We start from the raw sequence: 19,333 nt of genomic DNA, 5'->3' as shown, positions 1-19,333 counted from the left end.
GAAAAGTCCAGATTGCAGAAGAAAACAAAATCCACAAAATGAGTAAAAGTGCAATTGTCTCCAATATTCAATTGACAGAAAAATGTACAAAAACAATAAAAATCCAGGTCATAATATTTAAAAATGCACATATTTAAAGAAAAATGTTTCAATAGGGTTCATAGCTTTACTCTTGCAGGTAAACATCAAATGCACGTAGTGAGGGAGTTACTGCGAAGACTGCTTGCACAAAGAACCTGAAGTGCTAATTTTATATTGCTTGCACTGTGTTGCACAAAACCTTGACATTGTTGCATGTTGTATTAAAAAAGCAGCATATAGGACGTATAAATATGCGAGTCCATAAACAGAATGTGCTGTTTTCAGAACATTTTGAGTCTGTTTCCACTGTCCAAATTGTGGCTAAAAAAAAATAAAAATATGAATCTGTTGAATTGGAAAGTTTCAGTCGATGACGACAGTGATTCTTAAACTTAGAGGAAGTCCTCTAATAAACTTTGCATAGAATTCATTAGTTATTTTGACTGAGACTTGCATTTCATACAACACAATACAACAATACTGCAAGTGATTGAAGGTTGTAGTTCTCAAACTCGAATGTACCAGAATCAGTGGATGGTTCCTTTGTGCAACCAGTATGTGTTCTAGTCAATAGAGGTTGTTGACTTACCTTAAATTGGTTACAAGATTGTGCTTTTTTATTTATTTTACGAGGTCAATGACCAGATCAGGTGCAAAGCATATGCTAATGTATGGTGCAACAGAGCAGGGGGAGGACAGGCGGAAGGCTTGTGTCCTCAGCCCTCCCTAAGTAACTCACACGCTTGGCACAACACATATATAACACCACAGTTTAACATGCTTAGGGGTAAGGCCTGCTCCTCCTAGGCATGCCATGGTGTGTCGCTGTGCTGTGTTGTAATATTGTGTACCGTGAGGCATCTCAGTGTTTATGCGACCCTCCCACCCTTCATTAGTCTACAGCTTGGCAACACCACAAGTGACCAACCAGAAGCTTGGCTAATGATGCGTGAATCGTGCAAAGTAACACACAAGCAAATCCATCTAAACCATTTGGAGTATGCAGAGGCAAAAACAAAACACACGCACACCATAGCTTCCAAAGAAAAAATAACTGGGATCATTCAGCCCGGCATCGCTGAAGCTCAAGGGTTCCCCACTGTACATATGCAGGTATGTCCAGTTTGTGCACATGTATAGGATGTATGAGGATATGTAGTCTAAGCCCTCTCTCATTTAGGGGGGGGATTGTTTTACCTGTTGTGGATCTGAGAGTTGAAGTGACAGTGGAGGATGTCATTGAAGGCAAGCAGTCGTCATCTTGGGAATAACCGGCCTGAATTGCACGGAGGTAACTGTGGCTTCGAGTGCGGAACGAACCAGGCAGGTCCAAGGCTTCCATGGCCTGGGATTCTACTTCACTAAAAACGGACTCGCAAACTGACTCAAACTGGCCATTGATCTCAGTCTCACTCACCTGAGAGACAAAAACAGGAATAGCAGTCCTTAATTTTTCCTCGTCCTTTCTCTTTCTCACTTTGATTCTTCCCCTTTGCACAGCAAATATGAAGGAGTGTTAGCGTAAGGAAATGCCACTGTCATTCCGACCTTAAACTGAATAAATGTCAAGATCAAATGAAAAAAGGCAGATGACAGCAGGAAACAATCAGAAAAATATTCATATTGTGTTAAAACATTCCATTCACCTCCTACCCCAAAAACTAAGATGTACGCTGCAGTCTCAATTCTTCATGTAGCTCTTACAAACATTCTACATTATTCTAGCTTACACAAGATGAATTCACTTATTGTCAAGAACATGCAACTAAATCATGCCGCTGTAAAAGGAGCTATTTATCTATCCAATTCTGTTCTCTTCTGTCATGTCCTCTTCTGTCCTCTGTCCACATAGTCTTGCTTTTTTCTTAAAATGTCAGTGTTTAACATACAAAATTCAATTACATAAGAGAGATGTGTTTCACTAGTATGTCAGACCTTTTTCATTTTAATTATTAATTACCCTTCAATTACCTATTAATCAACAAAATCTCTCCTCCTTTTGTTACTCCTCCTTATGGAGGGTCTGTAGCTGTGTCACAAATCTTCATAGCTACCACGTCTTGTTCCACCATGGAGGTCCAAAACAGACTTGCACAATTGATCCAACTGTAAAGATTCATAGCAGGGTATGCAAAAGGAAGATAGCTGAAAAGGTTGGTGTGAGGTAAGACATGATGTCAATGTGTCTTTTGGCCCTAGTCTCTAATTCTAAACATAAGTAGTAGAAAAATAACAAAAACAAAACTGCTGCTTTTGGTGTTGTTTGCTAGCTAGTTAGCTGGCATGCCACAACAGCAGGAGAGGGATACATCGTTTGTAAGCGGTCGTCTCCAGATATCCGTGGGCCAAATCAGGATATAGACTGATGTGAAACTGATATGTTAGTTTCTTAATTATGTACAATATCATGATTCTTATTAAAACAAAACACTTCAAAATCTTTAAATCATCAATTTCCAGTCCAAAACAGCACAAATTAGTTATGCCTGTTGACCCGAGTTGAGACAGCCATGGCTATGTCTTCTAAACAATCAGCTGTGGACCTCCAACATGGACACCTGTGGATGTTTTATGTCTCCGTGAAGCCCTCCACACAAAGCTACCACATGCAAAACAACTTAACATAAGCTCTTATTAATGTCTCCAGGTGTTGCCTCTGTGCGATGTATGTGTTTAAAACTCACCTGGCTGACGCAGCTAGCCTGACTGAGGGTGCTGACGGCGCGCATGTAGCTCTGGTTGCGAGAGCGGAAGGGCGGAGGGTGAAAGGCGGCAGGGTCCAGCGTGACACTAGGGTGGGGTCGCATTTCTCTTGTGGTTTGCAAGTGGTAGCCCTGGCTGAACGAGGACAGGGGGTAGGGATAGATACGATTGCACAATTCAAAAGCCACACATGGAACATCACTGGATAATAATGTACCTAACAAATCTACTGGTTAGCATCAATGGGAATGGTGTGTCTTCTGTTTGGTGTGGGTCATGTTTGAGGATCTCTATCTCAAATGAACATCAGCCACCTGAGTGACTCATGACCGTTTCTGAACTGCTGATATCCACATGGAACTATTTTTAGTGACTTGTGTGACTTCGCTTCTAGTTTAGCTTCAAGTGTCCTATGAGAAAACATTCTTCCATCCCAAAAGTATAGAGAGCATGTGTTCGGCTTGTCTCTGGTTCTGATGAGAAAAATAATGAGAGCCGCGATCTGCAATTATGAGATATTATTACATTCTCCACCAGGCTAGAAAACAAGAGGGCGGATTTGTTTGTGGACGGAAGCCAAAGTGGTCAGAACCCAGCTGAGATGATGGTAACACAAATAGCACAGAGCACTGAGTGGCAATAGGGGATGACGGATGCATGACGCCTCCCCAGGTTCACAGAATTTGGCTACATCTTAAAGCCCCACTGCCTGGAAAAAAAAACAGTCACAGACAACAATAAGCCGAGTAAAAACAAGCTGAGCAACGACAAGCTTTAGTGTGAATGTGAAAGTGACAGAATAGCACCCTCTGGGTCACAAACACACTTAATGGAATATGAGTTGGCAACAGATACATTTCACCACAGATAAATGATTAGGAAATGATTAAAGAATATCTCGACACCCCCTGAAAATATTTGACCTGCAGTGGTTTAACTTTTCACCTTGTGGCAAAGAAGTACAGGTGAACTCCACAACCCAGTCAGAGGTGGAACAGAGCTGAGACTGTCGGCCGGAGAGGGCAGCAAGGATCCTCTGGCTGTCTTATTATTATTATTATTATTATTATTATTATTATTATTATTATTATTATTATTATTATAATGATTTAATAACCATTATTGTAATTATAATAATAATTACTGTTATTGACACTGTTTTTTAAGGCCTCTTAATAATTAATCTATAATATTTCCCACTCTTCTTGACACATTATATATATATATATATATATATATATATATATATATATCGTTTTATTTTTCCATGGCAATAAGAACTGTGCTCCACACTTCTCAACACAACAGTCAGTAACTTTGATGTCTGCCCTTCTGTGTGACAATGATTCCTTCATCCAGTAAGCCCCGGTACATTTAAGCCTGCTCTCTAGAGGCTGACATTCTGTAAATGTGACAGTTTTGCTACAGCCTTGTCAACAACACTGTGATGAGATGAGGAACATTGCCAGTGTAAGATGTTGAGCAAATATTGAAACTAGCATATGAAAAAGGTCACAAACACAAAAACCCAATTGGCACTACAGCGTTCAGCAGAGCACTACTCTTGATCTCATGAAAGAGTTGTCAATCGAATACTTAGCCCACAATGCCTAAGAGCAAGTAAGTGATGTGGTTATAAAACAAGCCAACAAGTCATACAGCCCGGCTTAAAAATAGCAGCTTGATACAGTTATCCAGGCGTGCGTACAATGATGTAAGGAACGGCAACCAAAACTCTCTTTTTGTTGCCAAGCAACTTCACTTGGAATCACCAAATCATGTGAAACCTCTTCAAGATCTCTCAGGGACAGCTCAGCAGGATCAGCAAACAACAGCTTTACTTGGACAGTGAGTTTGGGGTTAGATGGTTCAAAGGGCAGAAGATCTGAATTCAAATTTCACGTATAGGTTGAGAAGGAAATAATTATTGAAGACAAGGTCTAGATTTTAGACAAACTTATTTGAATGCCCTCCCTTGTAACCCATCCTTAAAAACACTGAATATGTTTTGCATACATACTACACAAGACGCAGCAGCGTGTAGTTAGGAGTTGAAGTGCAAGTCAGTTGTGCATGAAACGTTTCTGGTCATTCCCGGAACATTGTTAATTGTTCCTTAACATACTACAGCTAAAGAAGTGTGTGGAGTAGTGTACAGCTTCACCACCATGATTGTCTGAGTGTGTGTTTGTGTGCAACACTGTGAAGCTTAACCCTTTAACCATTTCTACTGACCTCATATTGAAGTCGTACCACTATCTTTTATCAGTCACTGGAACTGACAGTCCAATTCCTGACTCCTCAGATTCACTCATGACACAAAATCTATGCCCTTGCATGTAATAATTAATAATTCAAGACAAAGGAGTTGTCTTGAATTCGTTGACCCTAAAGACAACCACCAAATTCCTGAGCTATTCCTATAAATGATTATACAGTTTGAAAAGGTACATTTCTAAAGCGTTGCCTGATTTTCAGCATACCTTCCGAGCATCCATTAATCCTTTTAACGGTTTCATGAAAACAATTGGAATATATTGAAATCAACACATAGCTTTGGCGTGGACATATTAAGCTCGGCAGCCAAGCCTACCTTTGGGAGTCTAAATGGGGTCTCTGCATGGCTGATTTGAGGACGAGAGCATCAGGCCGAATGGCCTTCTGTGGGGAGGTCTTAGGGCTGGTGTCAGAGTCACCACTCTCATCATCCACCTCTCCCATAGCTTTGACATAACTGCTGCTGCGCATCCGTCGACACGGGATCTCGTCATCATTCTCGCCTGGGTATCCACCCCACTCATCTTGGGGTACCTGTGGGAGATAACACACCTGTATTAAATACTACATGCACATTCATAATCGTGAGGTTATATTACTTGATTACTTGAGCAGGTATCTGTGGTGACTTGTTTAGCCATGTGACAGTGGGTCGTCCTGCTCAGAGACAAAAAATCTGGCTTGCAGATTGCGCTACATCAGAGATATTATTTGCAAGTACAATGGGGTCCAATTAGCCAAAGAGTGTGAGAACTGTATCAGACAAGTAGTTAGACAAGCTCTGGCTGGATTTTCCCTCAACAGAAAATTAAGCTGATTCACATCCCTGGTTTCAAGCTCCACCTCTATTTCATTCCCCTCTGAGCCTGGGATCTCAAATTAAACTCAATGCTTAACCTTACTCCACCCATGATAAGCAGATCCAATGGGTTTCTCTAAGCTACGTTCCTAACTGCAACCACAAACGGGCACTTTGTATCATTCTCGTGAAAAAGATGAACCACTGAAATTGGTGAAATGGCACAAACCAACTCAGCTAAACTTGACAACTAAAGGAGTAGCTGATGTTGAGGATACTGTATTTATATCGCTTTTTCCTGTAATGCAGTAGTGAAACACACTATAGCAATTTAACTGTATTACTATAAATAATATTTAATTTAATTGAATTATTTATTTATTTTTCTCTTAGTTTTATTCAAACAGACAAATATTCCTTGTATTTGGCAGGAATAATGTTTGTTTGTTTTGTTTTCCTGTAGTCATTACTGCATGTGGCCCCTAGAGGGCCACCAAGAAGCTAAAACATTCAGACGCAGTCTCTCTTTATGTTGTCTGAAATCATTGCCTACTTGCTACTTTGTATGTTCACAATTATTCAAGTGTCCAAATTCTGAAGGCCTTGCCCCATTTGTATTATTTCGATGGTAATAACGAGGGGGACTGCATCCTGTAAGGGAATTGGTCATACTGTGCGTTTTATGTACACAGAGAGATAAATCAACAGCGCTATGGGTTATAAGCAGGACCTTAACAGCAATGTTTGCATGGGTTTCCCTTAGATGTTCAGGTTTCTTTGCATAGTCCAAACATCTTGGTCAAAGTAACACCCATACGTTTACAGGTTAGTTGAAGGTAACTGCATTCACTTTAGTGGTCTAAAAACAAATACCTCTTTCTTCGATCTTAATATTTTGAGACATGACAAACACCCACTGCTAGATCCATCATCTAAAGGAGTTGTAGTATGTTTGTAAGCCGTAGAACTTTAAATATATTTTAATCAATGTCAAGTTTTCCAGTTTCGCAGCATGTCAGCATTTCAACAACTATATAACTTTAATAATATCCACAAACCTTCCTTTCATTCATTTTAATGGAGTCCATGTTTGTGGTTTGGAGGTAAATCAACATGAAGTAGATTCATCAGCATGTCTCTAGAAGGAGCTCAAATACTACTTTACATCTGCAGGATCATCAAACCAGTTGAATGGGAAGGTTAAAACAACCTTTGAGAATAGCACTCATATTGCAAATCAAAACATGGGCATACATAATTCAAGGATTTGTAGAAAAAGATTAATAGAATTTGCTTCCCACTTTTGGCGGTGATGCAGGTTTGTGTATTTTTATGCTTGCACAGCTAATGCTGCCAATCATAGTGCTGAGGCTACGGCTGCAACTTATAAATCAGCACACGGCCGTTAATGGCACAGCATCGCTGCTTAAATTAGCTTTGAATGACAGCCAAAGGAGCACAGCATATGTTTTTGACATGCAGTACCTGAATGTGATCAAAAACGACATAAATTATTAACATTCAAATAGGTTTGTAACCACGGCCATGACATATGGTAGCATAAATAGCCTTTTGTGTTAAATATACTCATAAGTGTGAACAGTGACTGTTCTTAACATTACGGCATCAGGATTAACATAGTGATTAAGTGATTGTGAGCTAATTACTGTACACTGTGTGGTGTTCTGCTACTAACGTCTACACATAACCAAGTGCTCATGTACTGAAAACCAGTAAGTTTTAATTCGATTTTGATGTCACAGAAATCAAGGTAGAATACAACTAACTCCTAAGAAGCAATTACCCTCAACATTTTGATTGCCATATTGAATATACCGTTTACATTTTAGCTCACCTGATTTGACTGAGACTGAACTGTGATTTTAATATTGACAAATTATTCATGAGATGTAAATCAATGCCCCTCACAAACACAGTGAGGTTTTGTGCTCCCGAAGATGGTGATTTACGATGGCAATGTGTCACGCACTACAGGCACAATATTGAGTGAGTCGTGTACTAAGTACAACAACTGTGTCAGTTGTTGTACTGACAAAAATACAGGATTGTAACTAGAGAGGATATGAAGAAAAAAACAAAACAAATTCACAGTATGTACAACATTATGTCAGCGGTTGTCCCAGTGAATAGGGCAGCCTTAGCTCTTGAAACAACAGCCCCAGGCGAAGGGCTGTCCCCCAATGCTCCGCAAGTTCCTCACTTTGCCCAATCACATAGCTTTGCTGTTTCTCTGCCACAGTCGCTGAACTGTTCTCACAGAGAGCAGAGTGGCTGATGGTTTCTCTATCACATCTGTTGTCACTATCTGCTCTTGTCCACCACCTCTCCCCCGCTCAGTCTTTCCTTTTCTGACTTGACGTTCCGCAGACAGGTTAAAGACAAGACAGCATTGGGCACTTGCTATTAAATTGATGAACATTTTTTTCCTCCATGGGAGGTGGCAAGTGGGAGAATTCAGAGAGAAAAGATATGCTAATAATAGCACCCATTGCTTTCCACCATCATTAATCTAGCTTATTTTACTCGGATGTTTTTGTAGTCAAAATGAAAAGGGTTGGGAAGCATTTAGACCATATGCTACGAGAACTCTCCTTTGAATCTTCTTGGGCAGCATGGCTCGCTGCCATGTTGTAAGTATACAACAGCAGAGTAGGGAAATGAATGACGATCCTTCGGTTTGCTAATGTTGCAATATTAGGTTATCATCTTTGTTTGTCATCCCCTTTAAAAAAAAAAAACAAGGTTGTGCTTTCCAGCTTGGAAAGGTAACATGAAAATTAGCTGACCTGCTTCTGTCTTCCTTCAAAGACCTATCAGTAAAACCATCACACACACTAATTTGCTCTGCATACATTTATCCTCTCCCACATGAGTGGAATGAAATGCAACAATTGTCTGGCAACTAAATGAATTAGGCTTAAGGACAGCAATAAAGTAAAATAATTATTTTCCTCCTAATGCACGACCATTGATCGTCTGGGGCTGTGGTTAACAAGGCAGCCATCACTCATGGATGCATCGTGCTAGCTTTTTAGCAATACCTATTTTCTGCTGTTTGACGCCATCATTAGTTACTACTAAACACTGAGAATTTGAAGCATCTTTTCACTGCAGGGGGTTCATTTCGGGGGGGGAGACCAGCTCAACCTTTAGGGATGTTGCAGTTGATACTCTAATAGAGACATCAAGAGGAGACAGAGCTCCTCCTCAGATAATCTTTTCAAGTTTCCTGCCAATCATTTGAGAGATTTCATTATTACACTAAAAGGGAAAGCACTGCACTGGCTACATTTCTGACAAGCAAGGGCAAGAAGATATGATTGAGTGAAGCTAGATGATTTATGGACTACTGTAAAAGATGTGCACAGTTTGCCTTAACTGCACACATTATACTGTTTCTCACATTCAAAACAAGCTTCAAGATCTTTGGACCACGGCCAAAGCATTTAATATTTACACGTTGTTTACCAAGCTTTACCCCATTATAATGAAGTATTTCTCATACACAGGAGACTAAGTAAGCCATAAAAAATGTCATTATTAAATCAAGCAATACAAATTCAAAAATAGATGGAAAAATGTTTGTTTTTTTAAGTTGGCTTTTAGGACTTAAAGTGATTTATTGCAGGCCTACGCTCTTTAAGTTAATTGTAAAATCACAACAGAACATTGTCAGATTGCACAATATCTCTACATTGAGCCTCATTTAGATCATAAAAGTTCAGATTTATAGCTGTAAATTATGACAGATGTATTTGTCCTTTAATGGAAGGCTAATTCCTGTCGACTTCCTGTGTCTGTCTGTTGAAGTTCCATGATGATCTTTAAGATTTCCACAATAATATATATTTTTGTGTAATCGTCATTTTGTTTGACGTAAGCTTCACCCTACACTACAACTGAGGTTGTTTGGTTAGGAGGCAAGCCTGAAGACTTGACACTTGACTGAAATAAGATTATGTCAACAGCTTGCCCAATGCAGACCTTTCCTCCTCATCACAAGTGAACACAGACCTAAAGGACCCAGACAAATCAAACAGATAAAATCCGATGAGCACACAAAGCAATGACCACAACGCCTGAGTACAGATTCCCCCCTCTCCTATTCCACTGAATAAGGCTCTCAGTGTGGACACGCTCGGTGCAGAATGTGCCCATGTGGCAGCTGCAGGGTCTCTGCCCGCTGACACATAAGCTTGTCAAATGCCAGTTTAGAGAGCCTCTGTATTGACAGAGTCTTCCTGTCCCCATGGCACACAAACAACTGCAGTTTGTGTATCTGTGCGTAGTGGTGCACTACACACCAAAGCGCATGCACTGGGCAAAGATTCAACCTCTTCTCCTTCTCCAAGTATAAACAGAAATGCATCTAGTAGCTTTATGTAAGAGCAGCACCGTTCACTGTCATTAGTAAAAGTAGGGTCAGTAAAATTCAATTCTAGTGCATGCATATAAGTCAGTCTTGCAAATGTTTATGAAATTGGGTCCAAATGCAAGTGTGGCCAACAAATTTAGCGTTTTCTGTGATTGTGTGAGGACAAGCACAATGCTAAACTTGGCACAATGTGAAAAAAGGGCTAAAGCAGGATGAATGTTGTTAGTAGAAGGCATACATCATCTTGAACTTTAACAATGGCCAACCACTTCAGCTCTTTTCATCCCCATTACAAGAAGTAGACCATTTCATAATCGGGTGTCCAGGCCAACTTCTACTGATAGAAAAGTGTTCTTCGGAGGTGCAGAGTTTCAAAGCACAGCTATCCCCTAAATATGTTATTAAGGTCTGAGATGATGCCCCTTTTGTAGTTGAAAACAACGTTTTCATTATTTGTATATACGTATCTTGAATCGCCTTCATGTGAAGCTAATTGAAACGTGAATTTAAGCTTACGGTGTTCTAATGCTGCACTGACTGTGAGTCACTCTGGATGAGAGCCTTTGCTAAATGCTGAAAATCGAAAATGAAAAGAAATTGAATCAGACATGGCCGTTACCTCAAAAACTTGGCTTTTGACTGTGTCTTTTGAAGCCAGTACCTGTGGCTAAACCCGTCCTGTCCTGTTAATATGTCAGATGGAATGGCAAAGACGAAGGCCTGAAAACTGTGTATTACACAATGTATTTCTAGTTTAGTTTGCAACCTACATCAGCTCTGGCTTAACAGTATATCTTTTTTGTTTAGACACCTAACCTGTGTTTTCCACATCAAAGTCTCGCTCAGGTATAGCCTTGTATTCTCTTCTCACCATGACATTGATTCCATCAATTGATCCCTACATCTTAATAGACAATAGCTCCCCGAGGTGACTACACAAAAGTGAATCCTGGTTAAATATATCGGCTTCTCACTCTGGACACTGTAATTGCCCTCAGGAGAGCAACAGAAAGAAAGGTGGAACCTGAAAGGCCTCCCTGGCAGGATTTGTAATCAATACATCAATTACTGCATTTTACTCAGAAGGTGCTCTTTGGGGGTGGGTGGATATTGATCTCAATTATTGTTTGTTATATTTTCAGATAGGTGATGTTCAAGCTTTCTATGCATTTAGATAGATATTCGACAATGACAAGAATCATATTGCATTGGACGAGGGCTATACTGTATATGTTATCTTTTAGACAAAGAATAGCACCATTACTTTGTGTCAAGGTTTAAATGTATATCAGGGGGATTACATGGCTTTCCGATTTATTTTTTTAAATTGTATTCTGCATATCTTTGAATTTGGAAAGCACTTCCTGCTTAAGCTTGAAAAGTTCTATATGAATACAATTATTATCATTGCTACACTAGTTACTTATCTCTACTTTCTTATCTGCAACGGAAAATGAATCAGTAAAACAATGGCTGACAAGATTTCTTAAAAAAGGATCACTGCAGGCTCTGGATGGGAATGGCCCTTGTGTGTATATTGTGTCACTAGAAGCCCGTCAGAAAACCGCAGCCCATTGCCCATACGTGCTGCTGCACTCCACTCACGTGGGACTGAATCCTGGTACAGGCGACGGACTGCTGCACAGGTAAATTGGGCTCTGTTGTAAAGGCCTAATTAAAATGGATTTTTTTTTTAAGTGATGTGTTTAGAAGTAGCTCACAATTCGCACTTTATAATATCTTTTCTAATCTGCTGCTGTATAATGTACAGAATCACTTAACTGCGAGCTTGTCCCAATACAGTGTTAGAGAATTAAGGATGACATGTGGAAATCTTTGGACCGCAGTGCTAATATTGTATTTTGGTTGTTGATTGGAAACGGCCCCAAGGGAAAACGTCATTTCACGTATTTTGGCCAATCATATATTAGCATGAAAAAATGTAATAAATTAAATTGATAGAGGTCCAGCCCTGAGGGAGGACAGTAGGAGACCATCCTCCTCTGACCACCACCACCACCATTTATTTCGCCTGCCCTGCATGTGTAGCTGTGGAAGCATTTTTAATTACATTTTCAATCATAGATTTCTTCCAAATAAGAATGAAAAATATTTAATAAATAATGCTTTTTATATGTGTGTATATATATATAGTACCTGGAATAAGTACATTCAAATTTCCAAAGTCTAGCCATACATTGAACCACTTATTGTACATGAAATTTGTTCGATTTCTGTCCATTTTTTAAACATAAATCAAGTAAAGAACAACTTACCTGTAGGTAGTGACATGTTCGCGATGAAGGCTTGTGGTCCATGTGCATCATGGGTTTCTCTAGATTAAGCGATGACTTCCTGTAGGCCTCCTTGGCCTGGCTGACTGTCAGTGTCGACCAGGAGCTCCTCTTCATGAATTTGCCCTCGGGAGCCATGGCCATGCTCTCACAGGCTGAGCACTTGACATCATTGTTACTCTTAGAGGTCTTGAGTGACAGGTCTCCAAAGTGATGACTCTGCATGGAATCTGGGTAGCAGTGGCTGACATGTTCCCCATGGTGCCTCGACATGACACTGGGTGTGCGGTAGGTGCTGTCACTATCCAGGTTGTCGTCGGAGCTCCACCAGCCGCCAGAGCGGTGCTTGCGTTCTTTGCTCTTGCTCCTCTTGCTACCATGTTTGGTGGAGTGGTGGCCATGATGGTGATATCCGCCTCCACCTCCCATAATATCACCTTTTGTGCCATTCATCTTGGACGATCCCTCCAGTGAGTGGGACTTGGTGAAGAGCTTCTGGACAGAATGAACAAGGTGTCTGATGCGGCCAGGGCTCTCGCTGCGTTGCTCAGTGGTGGTGGAGGTGCGCTGGTACTGTAACGTGTGGAAGCCATCGCGGTGCAGTGGCATTTGTTTCTCAAACTGGTCTATTAGGTTAGCAGGAAGGCGGTTGCTCTTGGTGCCGGCGAGATGGGAGGAGGCGGCTGCAGCGGCTGCGGCAGCCGCGACTGCTGGGGAGGTGGCAGAAGCTGTGATGGCAGCGCAGTCGTCCCGTGTGGCTGAGTCATAATACTGAGAGCTGTAGTGCATTCTGGGAAAGGTGCTGCTGGAGATGTGGTCAGGAACAGCAGCTGGAGGCATCATGACAGGGGTCATCATCATGCAGTCCGAGTGGATGGAGCTGCGTGGCGAGTAGCGGTGGTGGAAGTCCATGGGGCAGCTCTCTGTGGGGCTGAGCAGGTAGGATGAGTGGCGGGACTCGGAGCCATGGTGAGCATGGAGGTCATGGACATGGGGGTCATAGTCCAAGCCATAGGGTAAAGGGATCTGGTGCTGGGAACGGCTGCCCGATAAGCCCTTCATGTTCCTGGCTGGAGGGAGGCGTCTGTCTTCATTGAACTTTCGAGACGGGGACCAAGGTGAAAACTTCTGGTCTGTTTCAGAGAAGGGGAAAGAAAGAGGGAAATAAGATACAAGCAAGTTGGTGCGAGACTGATTGCGCTATGTAAATTTCTCATCCTCCCACTTTATGCTGTTTCCAACACAGTATACCAAGGGACCTGTAATGCGGGTGAACACTCTTGCAATGGAGAGACCAAATGAGAAGTTGTTGCAGAATTAAAATACACATGTAAGTATAGTTATTATTAATTAGAGCTCAACAAATTGAACTATCTCCTCTGGAATCTGTGCTAAAGTTATTATTTCCTCAAGCCTCGAGTGGTGAACCAGTGGTTATTAGCTATATACAGTGAGGGGAGCTGTGCACATCACTGGGCAGTGATCACAAAGAGCAACACATTTTTTACACTTTGCAATTTGAGAATTAAGTAGCTTTTTTATATGAAGGGTTAAAAAGTGCAGCGTAACCTCCTAAATCCTTTTGCTCTTATCTCTGTAAGGCGCTTAATGATGAATGCTCACCAACCACCCATAGGTTTTTCTATATTATCTTAAAAAACACTGACACAATATGTGCAGAGTAAGCTCATAGTTTATTATTATATCCAACAGTTATTGTACTCAACGTTAACAATTTGATAATTTGATAAGTTAAATACCTGCAATTGTATCAAGGCTCTCGCCATGATATCATGCTAGCATCATTTCCAATTTGTGTTGCCTCTAAACATGGAGATTGTTTAGTTTGAAATAACTGGTAAGCACTTCTACAATTTCTCTGATAAATATAGTACGCACTATAGTCTGTGGTAAATGAACAACCGACCTGCACCTGTGGTCACAAAGCTTTGAGGACACAGTGGCTGCATGCAACACAGGAGTTCTATGATTAGTATCTGAGAGATACTGTGAGTCAATAGCATTGGTTCTGTGGGTCTGCAGCTGGTGATACCTCATTGGCAATGTTGTAAAACAGAAACTGCTCATGAAAAAGTAAGCTCCATGGAGTTTCATCTTTGAAGCAAAATGTCACATTGTGACATTAACCACAGAAAACCCTCTCTTGGCTTTACTGACATTCATTTTCCAGGTTTCCAATTTAAAGAAGGAAAGTATCTGCGAAATGAGATGATACTGAAATTGTATAATGAAGTGTAAAATATGTTTGACTACTTGTATAATAAACTGCCTATATCCAACAAGTGATTAGCTACTTACTTAAATCCTAACTTGATGCCCCAGTTTGTCCTGTAATCCCATTCAAGTTAATTCATTATTCCCACGCCTCTTTATTACAAACGTACCATTGTCTAAGGGTCTTCTAATGTCTATTATTATTCTACGTTTCCTTCCTCTCTGACTGATGCACAAACCTTGATCATAATTTCTGTTCATCTGTGGCCTATCTAGATACAACTTTTCAATAAAAAGGAGCAGCGTTATTAAAAGCATCTGTCATCATGCCGAGCTTCCTGCATATCAATTACAGCTTACGTCTCACCAGGATGTAATAAAAGATATCAGGTAAACAGGGAGACAATGTCGAAGCGCCTTAAGTGTTTGCCATTCCCCTGTAATTAATTACTTTTTGAGTTCTCTGCAGCAGGAAACCCCAAATCTGGAACAGTGCACGTCGTCTTACATAACATTCGGGATCTGTGATCTCACACACCATTTCGTGAGAGCCAGAAATAAAATGCACAGTTGTCATGGCAACCACTGCTGAAAAAAAAAAAACAGGAACTGTAATAGGAATTTTTCAAGGTTGTTTGGGGTGGATCCCGGTCTCCGAAAAGGGAGAAAAAAAAGACACGTACAGTATGTATTGTGATACAGACGCTCTGCTGTGTTTGGTGCACCGTCACAGATTGTGCTGCATTTTATAGAGTTCAAATAAATTATGAATTTACGCACCAACCTGGAGGCGCATAATCAACTCAGATTTAGCTGCACATTTGATTGTCACTTTAAAACACGTCTTATAATATTGGCTTTCACAATTGAAATGTCTCTCACCCAGACTTACATTACATCCCTTTGAAATGAATACAAGTTGGGAAACCCTTAAAATCCACCATCAGTGGGATTTGTTGCGCTGCAGGTTTTTACAACATCACTGAGATATTATTATTGTTTTCATTTGATTGATATCCTTGCCTAGCTGTCTATTTTAGTCCAGCTACATTAGAATACATTAAAACCCACTATTATTCATTAGAGGGTGTAATCAGCCACATATGTGAATCATTTTCACATTTCATTCCTGCCTCTATTTCAGCAGAGGTCGTACATTACTGGTTGACATTAAAACATTGTGTGTGACTATAGGAAGCAGTAGACATAGTGTTGTAGAGCGTCAGTGTAATAATTACTGTACTGTGAATATGCCACCATCCTTCTGTGTTCCTCTCTTTTTCTCATTTCCACCATCATTGCTCTCTGACGTCCCCTCTCACTTTCTCTCAAATTCACCGTATTAAAGTAGATGACATCTACCGGCTGCTGAGGCAACAAAATGTGTCAAATTTAAACTAACAATAGTAATGAATGCACACAGAGATAACGTGTGTGTGTGTGTGTGTGTGTGTGCATGCAAAAACAAAAACATATATCATCATCAGACAATGTGCCAGTATGACTGTGGAAACATACAATATAAACTGCATTCACCAGAGCAGCTAAACATCCATCCGCATATTGTTCAAATGCAGTTTCACTTATACAGTAAGGAAGGAACCCATTCAAATTGCCAACCAAAACATTTCATGTTTAGCATTTTGCATCATCGGGTTGGATCAAGCTGTGTAATTTTCCGCAAACCACGGATATGTTGAATGATGACGTTTGTCGAACCAAAAATATATTTAACAACAACGTAACTAGCATCAACATAGCTTTAATAAAAAACAACCAGCCTGAGCAGACTTTCTTGCGTAATGTTACGTAACAGGTGTAAAGTTGAATATTGGTTTCACACGGGACAGGAACAGCGGTCTCCTCTGTAAACGTCCTGCGTCCACCCACTCGGAGTGGGCTTTATCGGCTCATCTTTTAGCTTGCACTATATTGTAAAGATGCTCATGTTATAGGGTCAATCCCCTATTTATGGCAGTGGGAAACATTCAGCGATCATATACCACTACATGGCAACATGACTACTATGAAATAATGAAGTAGAAGCCAGAGAACATCTGTTTGTTACCACAGAGTAGCGTCTGTATCACTGTCAGGCTGATCTGCATTTTCTCTCGACATTCACCCCAGGATTCTGATTACATAAACTCTCTTGAGGTGGTTTGATTACCCCATAATCAGCTGTTTAGAGACTAATCTTTCAACCCAGATTGGTCTCTTTAGCTATCAAACAATTCATTTCAAGAAGAGTCAATTTGACACAAATCATTTTCCAGAGAGACAGAAGGAAGAAAATAAACTACCAAGAAGATACTAAAACGTTTTCAGTAATAAATGAATGATTAAGCAGATGTAGATTGGGGCTGCAGTGTAATTATCTAAGATTACTTTAGCATCAACCCTCCTCCAGTCCTCAGATACATCCAGCCACTCCAGGATTGTAGTTACAATTATATACAATTTAACTTTATTTTTTATCTTTCGTATCGCATATATTTGCTAATATTAGTTAGGAGTTAAATCAGTGATTTTGTAACAATTAATGAACCCAAATAAACTAACTAATTAAAATAACTAATCTTGTCTCCGTGTTTTCACATGGTGAATAAAAAGGGGAGGTGAAACTTAACTTTATCTTCCGTGACCTATTTCTTCCCTGAGGTGAAAGAGTTGAGCTGTCAACTCTGTAGTTTTGAACCTCTGCATTGTAGAACAAAATGTTCACCTTTGCCCTTAAATTCAATATTCATATCAACTATGTTGTATTCTACTCTTCACATTGAATGTTGGTGAAATTAAGTAGCCTGTGGCAGATGTCCTGACAGAGCAGGAATCCAGTGGCACCTACCATCAATCCATAGTGAGGATGTGATGGTGGTGCAGTCAAGTTATGGGAGTTCATATCATATAACGACTTGTTCCAGTATGACATCACAAGCACACACTGACTGTCTGCCCGAGGAGGCTTATGTCATCCAATATTTGCAGCAGACTGCTCTGCAACTTCTACTAACACATAGTAGCCAGTCAACTATTCTCTGTGTGCGGAGGCGACATCAAGGCAGGGGGCGCCGGCAGGCTCAACAAACAGGTAAAACAGAATACTAGCTGTGTCACAGGGCTGAGTCTGGATACCCTGAAGGCATAAGCAGAGGGGAGGATGACTTACTCAGCTCTATCTTGGACAAAACCGCCCACTCTCCCTGAGATGAGCTGATGCAACTATGGTGCACCTTTAGCCTACAGCTCAACCGCCTGAGGTGAACCATGGAGTGTTTCAAGTGCTGTGTTATTTGAACAGACTTCCGTTTGGCCACACAGCTCTTATTTCTGACTCTACAATAGCACCAGTTTCAGCCACTAAGAGAGCGCTGCAGCCTGTTTACAAGCAAATATCCATGAATGTACCTGGACTCGACTAGTTTGCACATCTGCCCTTCTTGGCGTAATCTGTATTCTGTATTTTTTTTTTTAACATTTCTGCACCAATTCTAGCTGTAAAGCTGGCTGCAGTGGTAGCCTTTGAACAACCGCCTAAAGCCGAACTGCTCAGTGTCCAACAGATTGTTGTACATGGCAGCTTCCAGGTGTGAGTGTGTGAATGCAAAGCAGGCCATTTGTGGAAAAGAGCATTTGCGCTTGGATGAATATTAGTTAAAAAGAATGCACATCTGTGTGCACATGTGCATCAACTGACAATAATCGTACAGTATGAGAAGAGAGCGTAAACCAGAGCGAAGGGGAAAAAAGAGGTTATGTAAGGTGGGAGAGAGGGGTGGACTTCAGAGGGGAGAGAATTAAGCTTTGAGAAAAGCAAGTAAGCTTATTTCCATTTTAGAGTGAAATGAACATTTCAGAAAATTACACTTACAGTTCAGAAGATTACACAGTATGAATATAAATCAAACTGTTTCAGTTGATATGCTTTATGGAAAAGTGAAAGATTTTACAAAACATTTTTATAGGGTGACAATCAATGCTGTAGTTAACATACTGGATGAACATGCTTTTAGGTGTCATAGTTGATTTTTCCTTTTTTGTTCCAATAGGACAGTAAGATATCTAGATGTAAATACTCCCTCCTGACTCTTTAAAACCTCGCATTGCAAATCCGTGAAATATTGACGAGAGCTTTCCTGTGTCACAGCTTATGCAACAGCTATTGTGGTGTATGATCAACAGGCTGTTTCCTCCATTCCTTAAATGTGCTTCAGTCAGCACCGGATGCAGCATGTAAAACATTTTTCTCCCTGACAAAGATGCCACGTATTGAGGGGGGAGACATTAGGGCTTGAGAAAAAAAAGAGAGAGCGGGGAAAGCCTCGCTGCTTGCTCGGCTCTCTGGGAAACCAGTGTGATGCTTGCTGCTAAAGTTAAAGCTCCACCGCTCTGCTACAGTCAGCGCCTGGCCAGCATTTCCCAAGATGGTTGCATAACTTGGAATAAATGTGGCCTTCCTCCTCCACACCAATGCACGGCTAGCTAATGCCACAGGGAAGAACAGAGCAACAGGCAGCCAAACTGTGGAGTAAGAATCACACTTTTGAA

At 40.7% G+C, this 19,333-nt stretch overlaps 1 protein-coding gene across 15 annotated transcripts in view; it reads right to left on the bottom strand.

Annotated features, from left to right (window-relative positions):
• dlgap2b (discs, large (Drosophila) homolog-associated protein 2b) overlaps positions 1-19,333 on the bottom strand; it is an 87,665-nt gene that overhangs the window by 30,986 nt on the left and 37,346 nt on the right. For 14 of the 15 annotated variants that reach the window (XM_031861504.1, XM_031861501.1, XM_031861495.1 and 11 more), the window contains 4 exons: positions 12,533-13,683; positions 5,378-5,595; positions 2,766-2,919; positions 1,279-1,498 (listed from right to left, as the gene is read on the bottom strand). In XM_031861504.1, the coding sequence (XP_031717364.1) occupies positions 1,279-1,498; positions 2,766-2,919; positions 5,378-5,595; positions 12,533-13,683 (1,743 nt within the window). Of the gene's footprint in view, positions 1-1,278; positions 1,572-2,765; positions 2,920-5,377; positions 5,596-12,532; positions 13,684-19,333 lie in introns of all 15 variants that reach the window. The other variant, XM_031861502.1, reaches the window with a different exon arrangement.

This window comes from Anarrhichthys ocellatus, unplaced genomic scaffold (genome assembly GCF_004355925.1).
Source record: "Anarrhichthys ocellatus isolate YVR2014 unplaced genomic scaffold, GSC_Weel_1.0 scaffold25, whole genome shotgun sequence".
NCBI lineage: Eukaryota > Metazoa > Chordata > Actinopteri > Perciformes > Anarhichadidae > Anarrhichthys > Anarrhichthys ocellatus.
The sequence above is the reverse complement of the archived record's forward strand: the minus strand, read 5'-3'. Positions and strand labels throughout refer to the sequence as shown.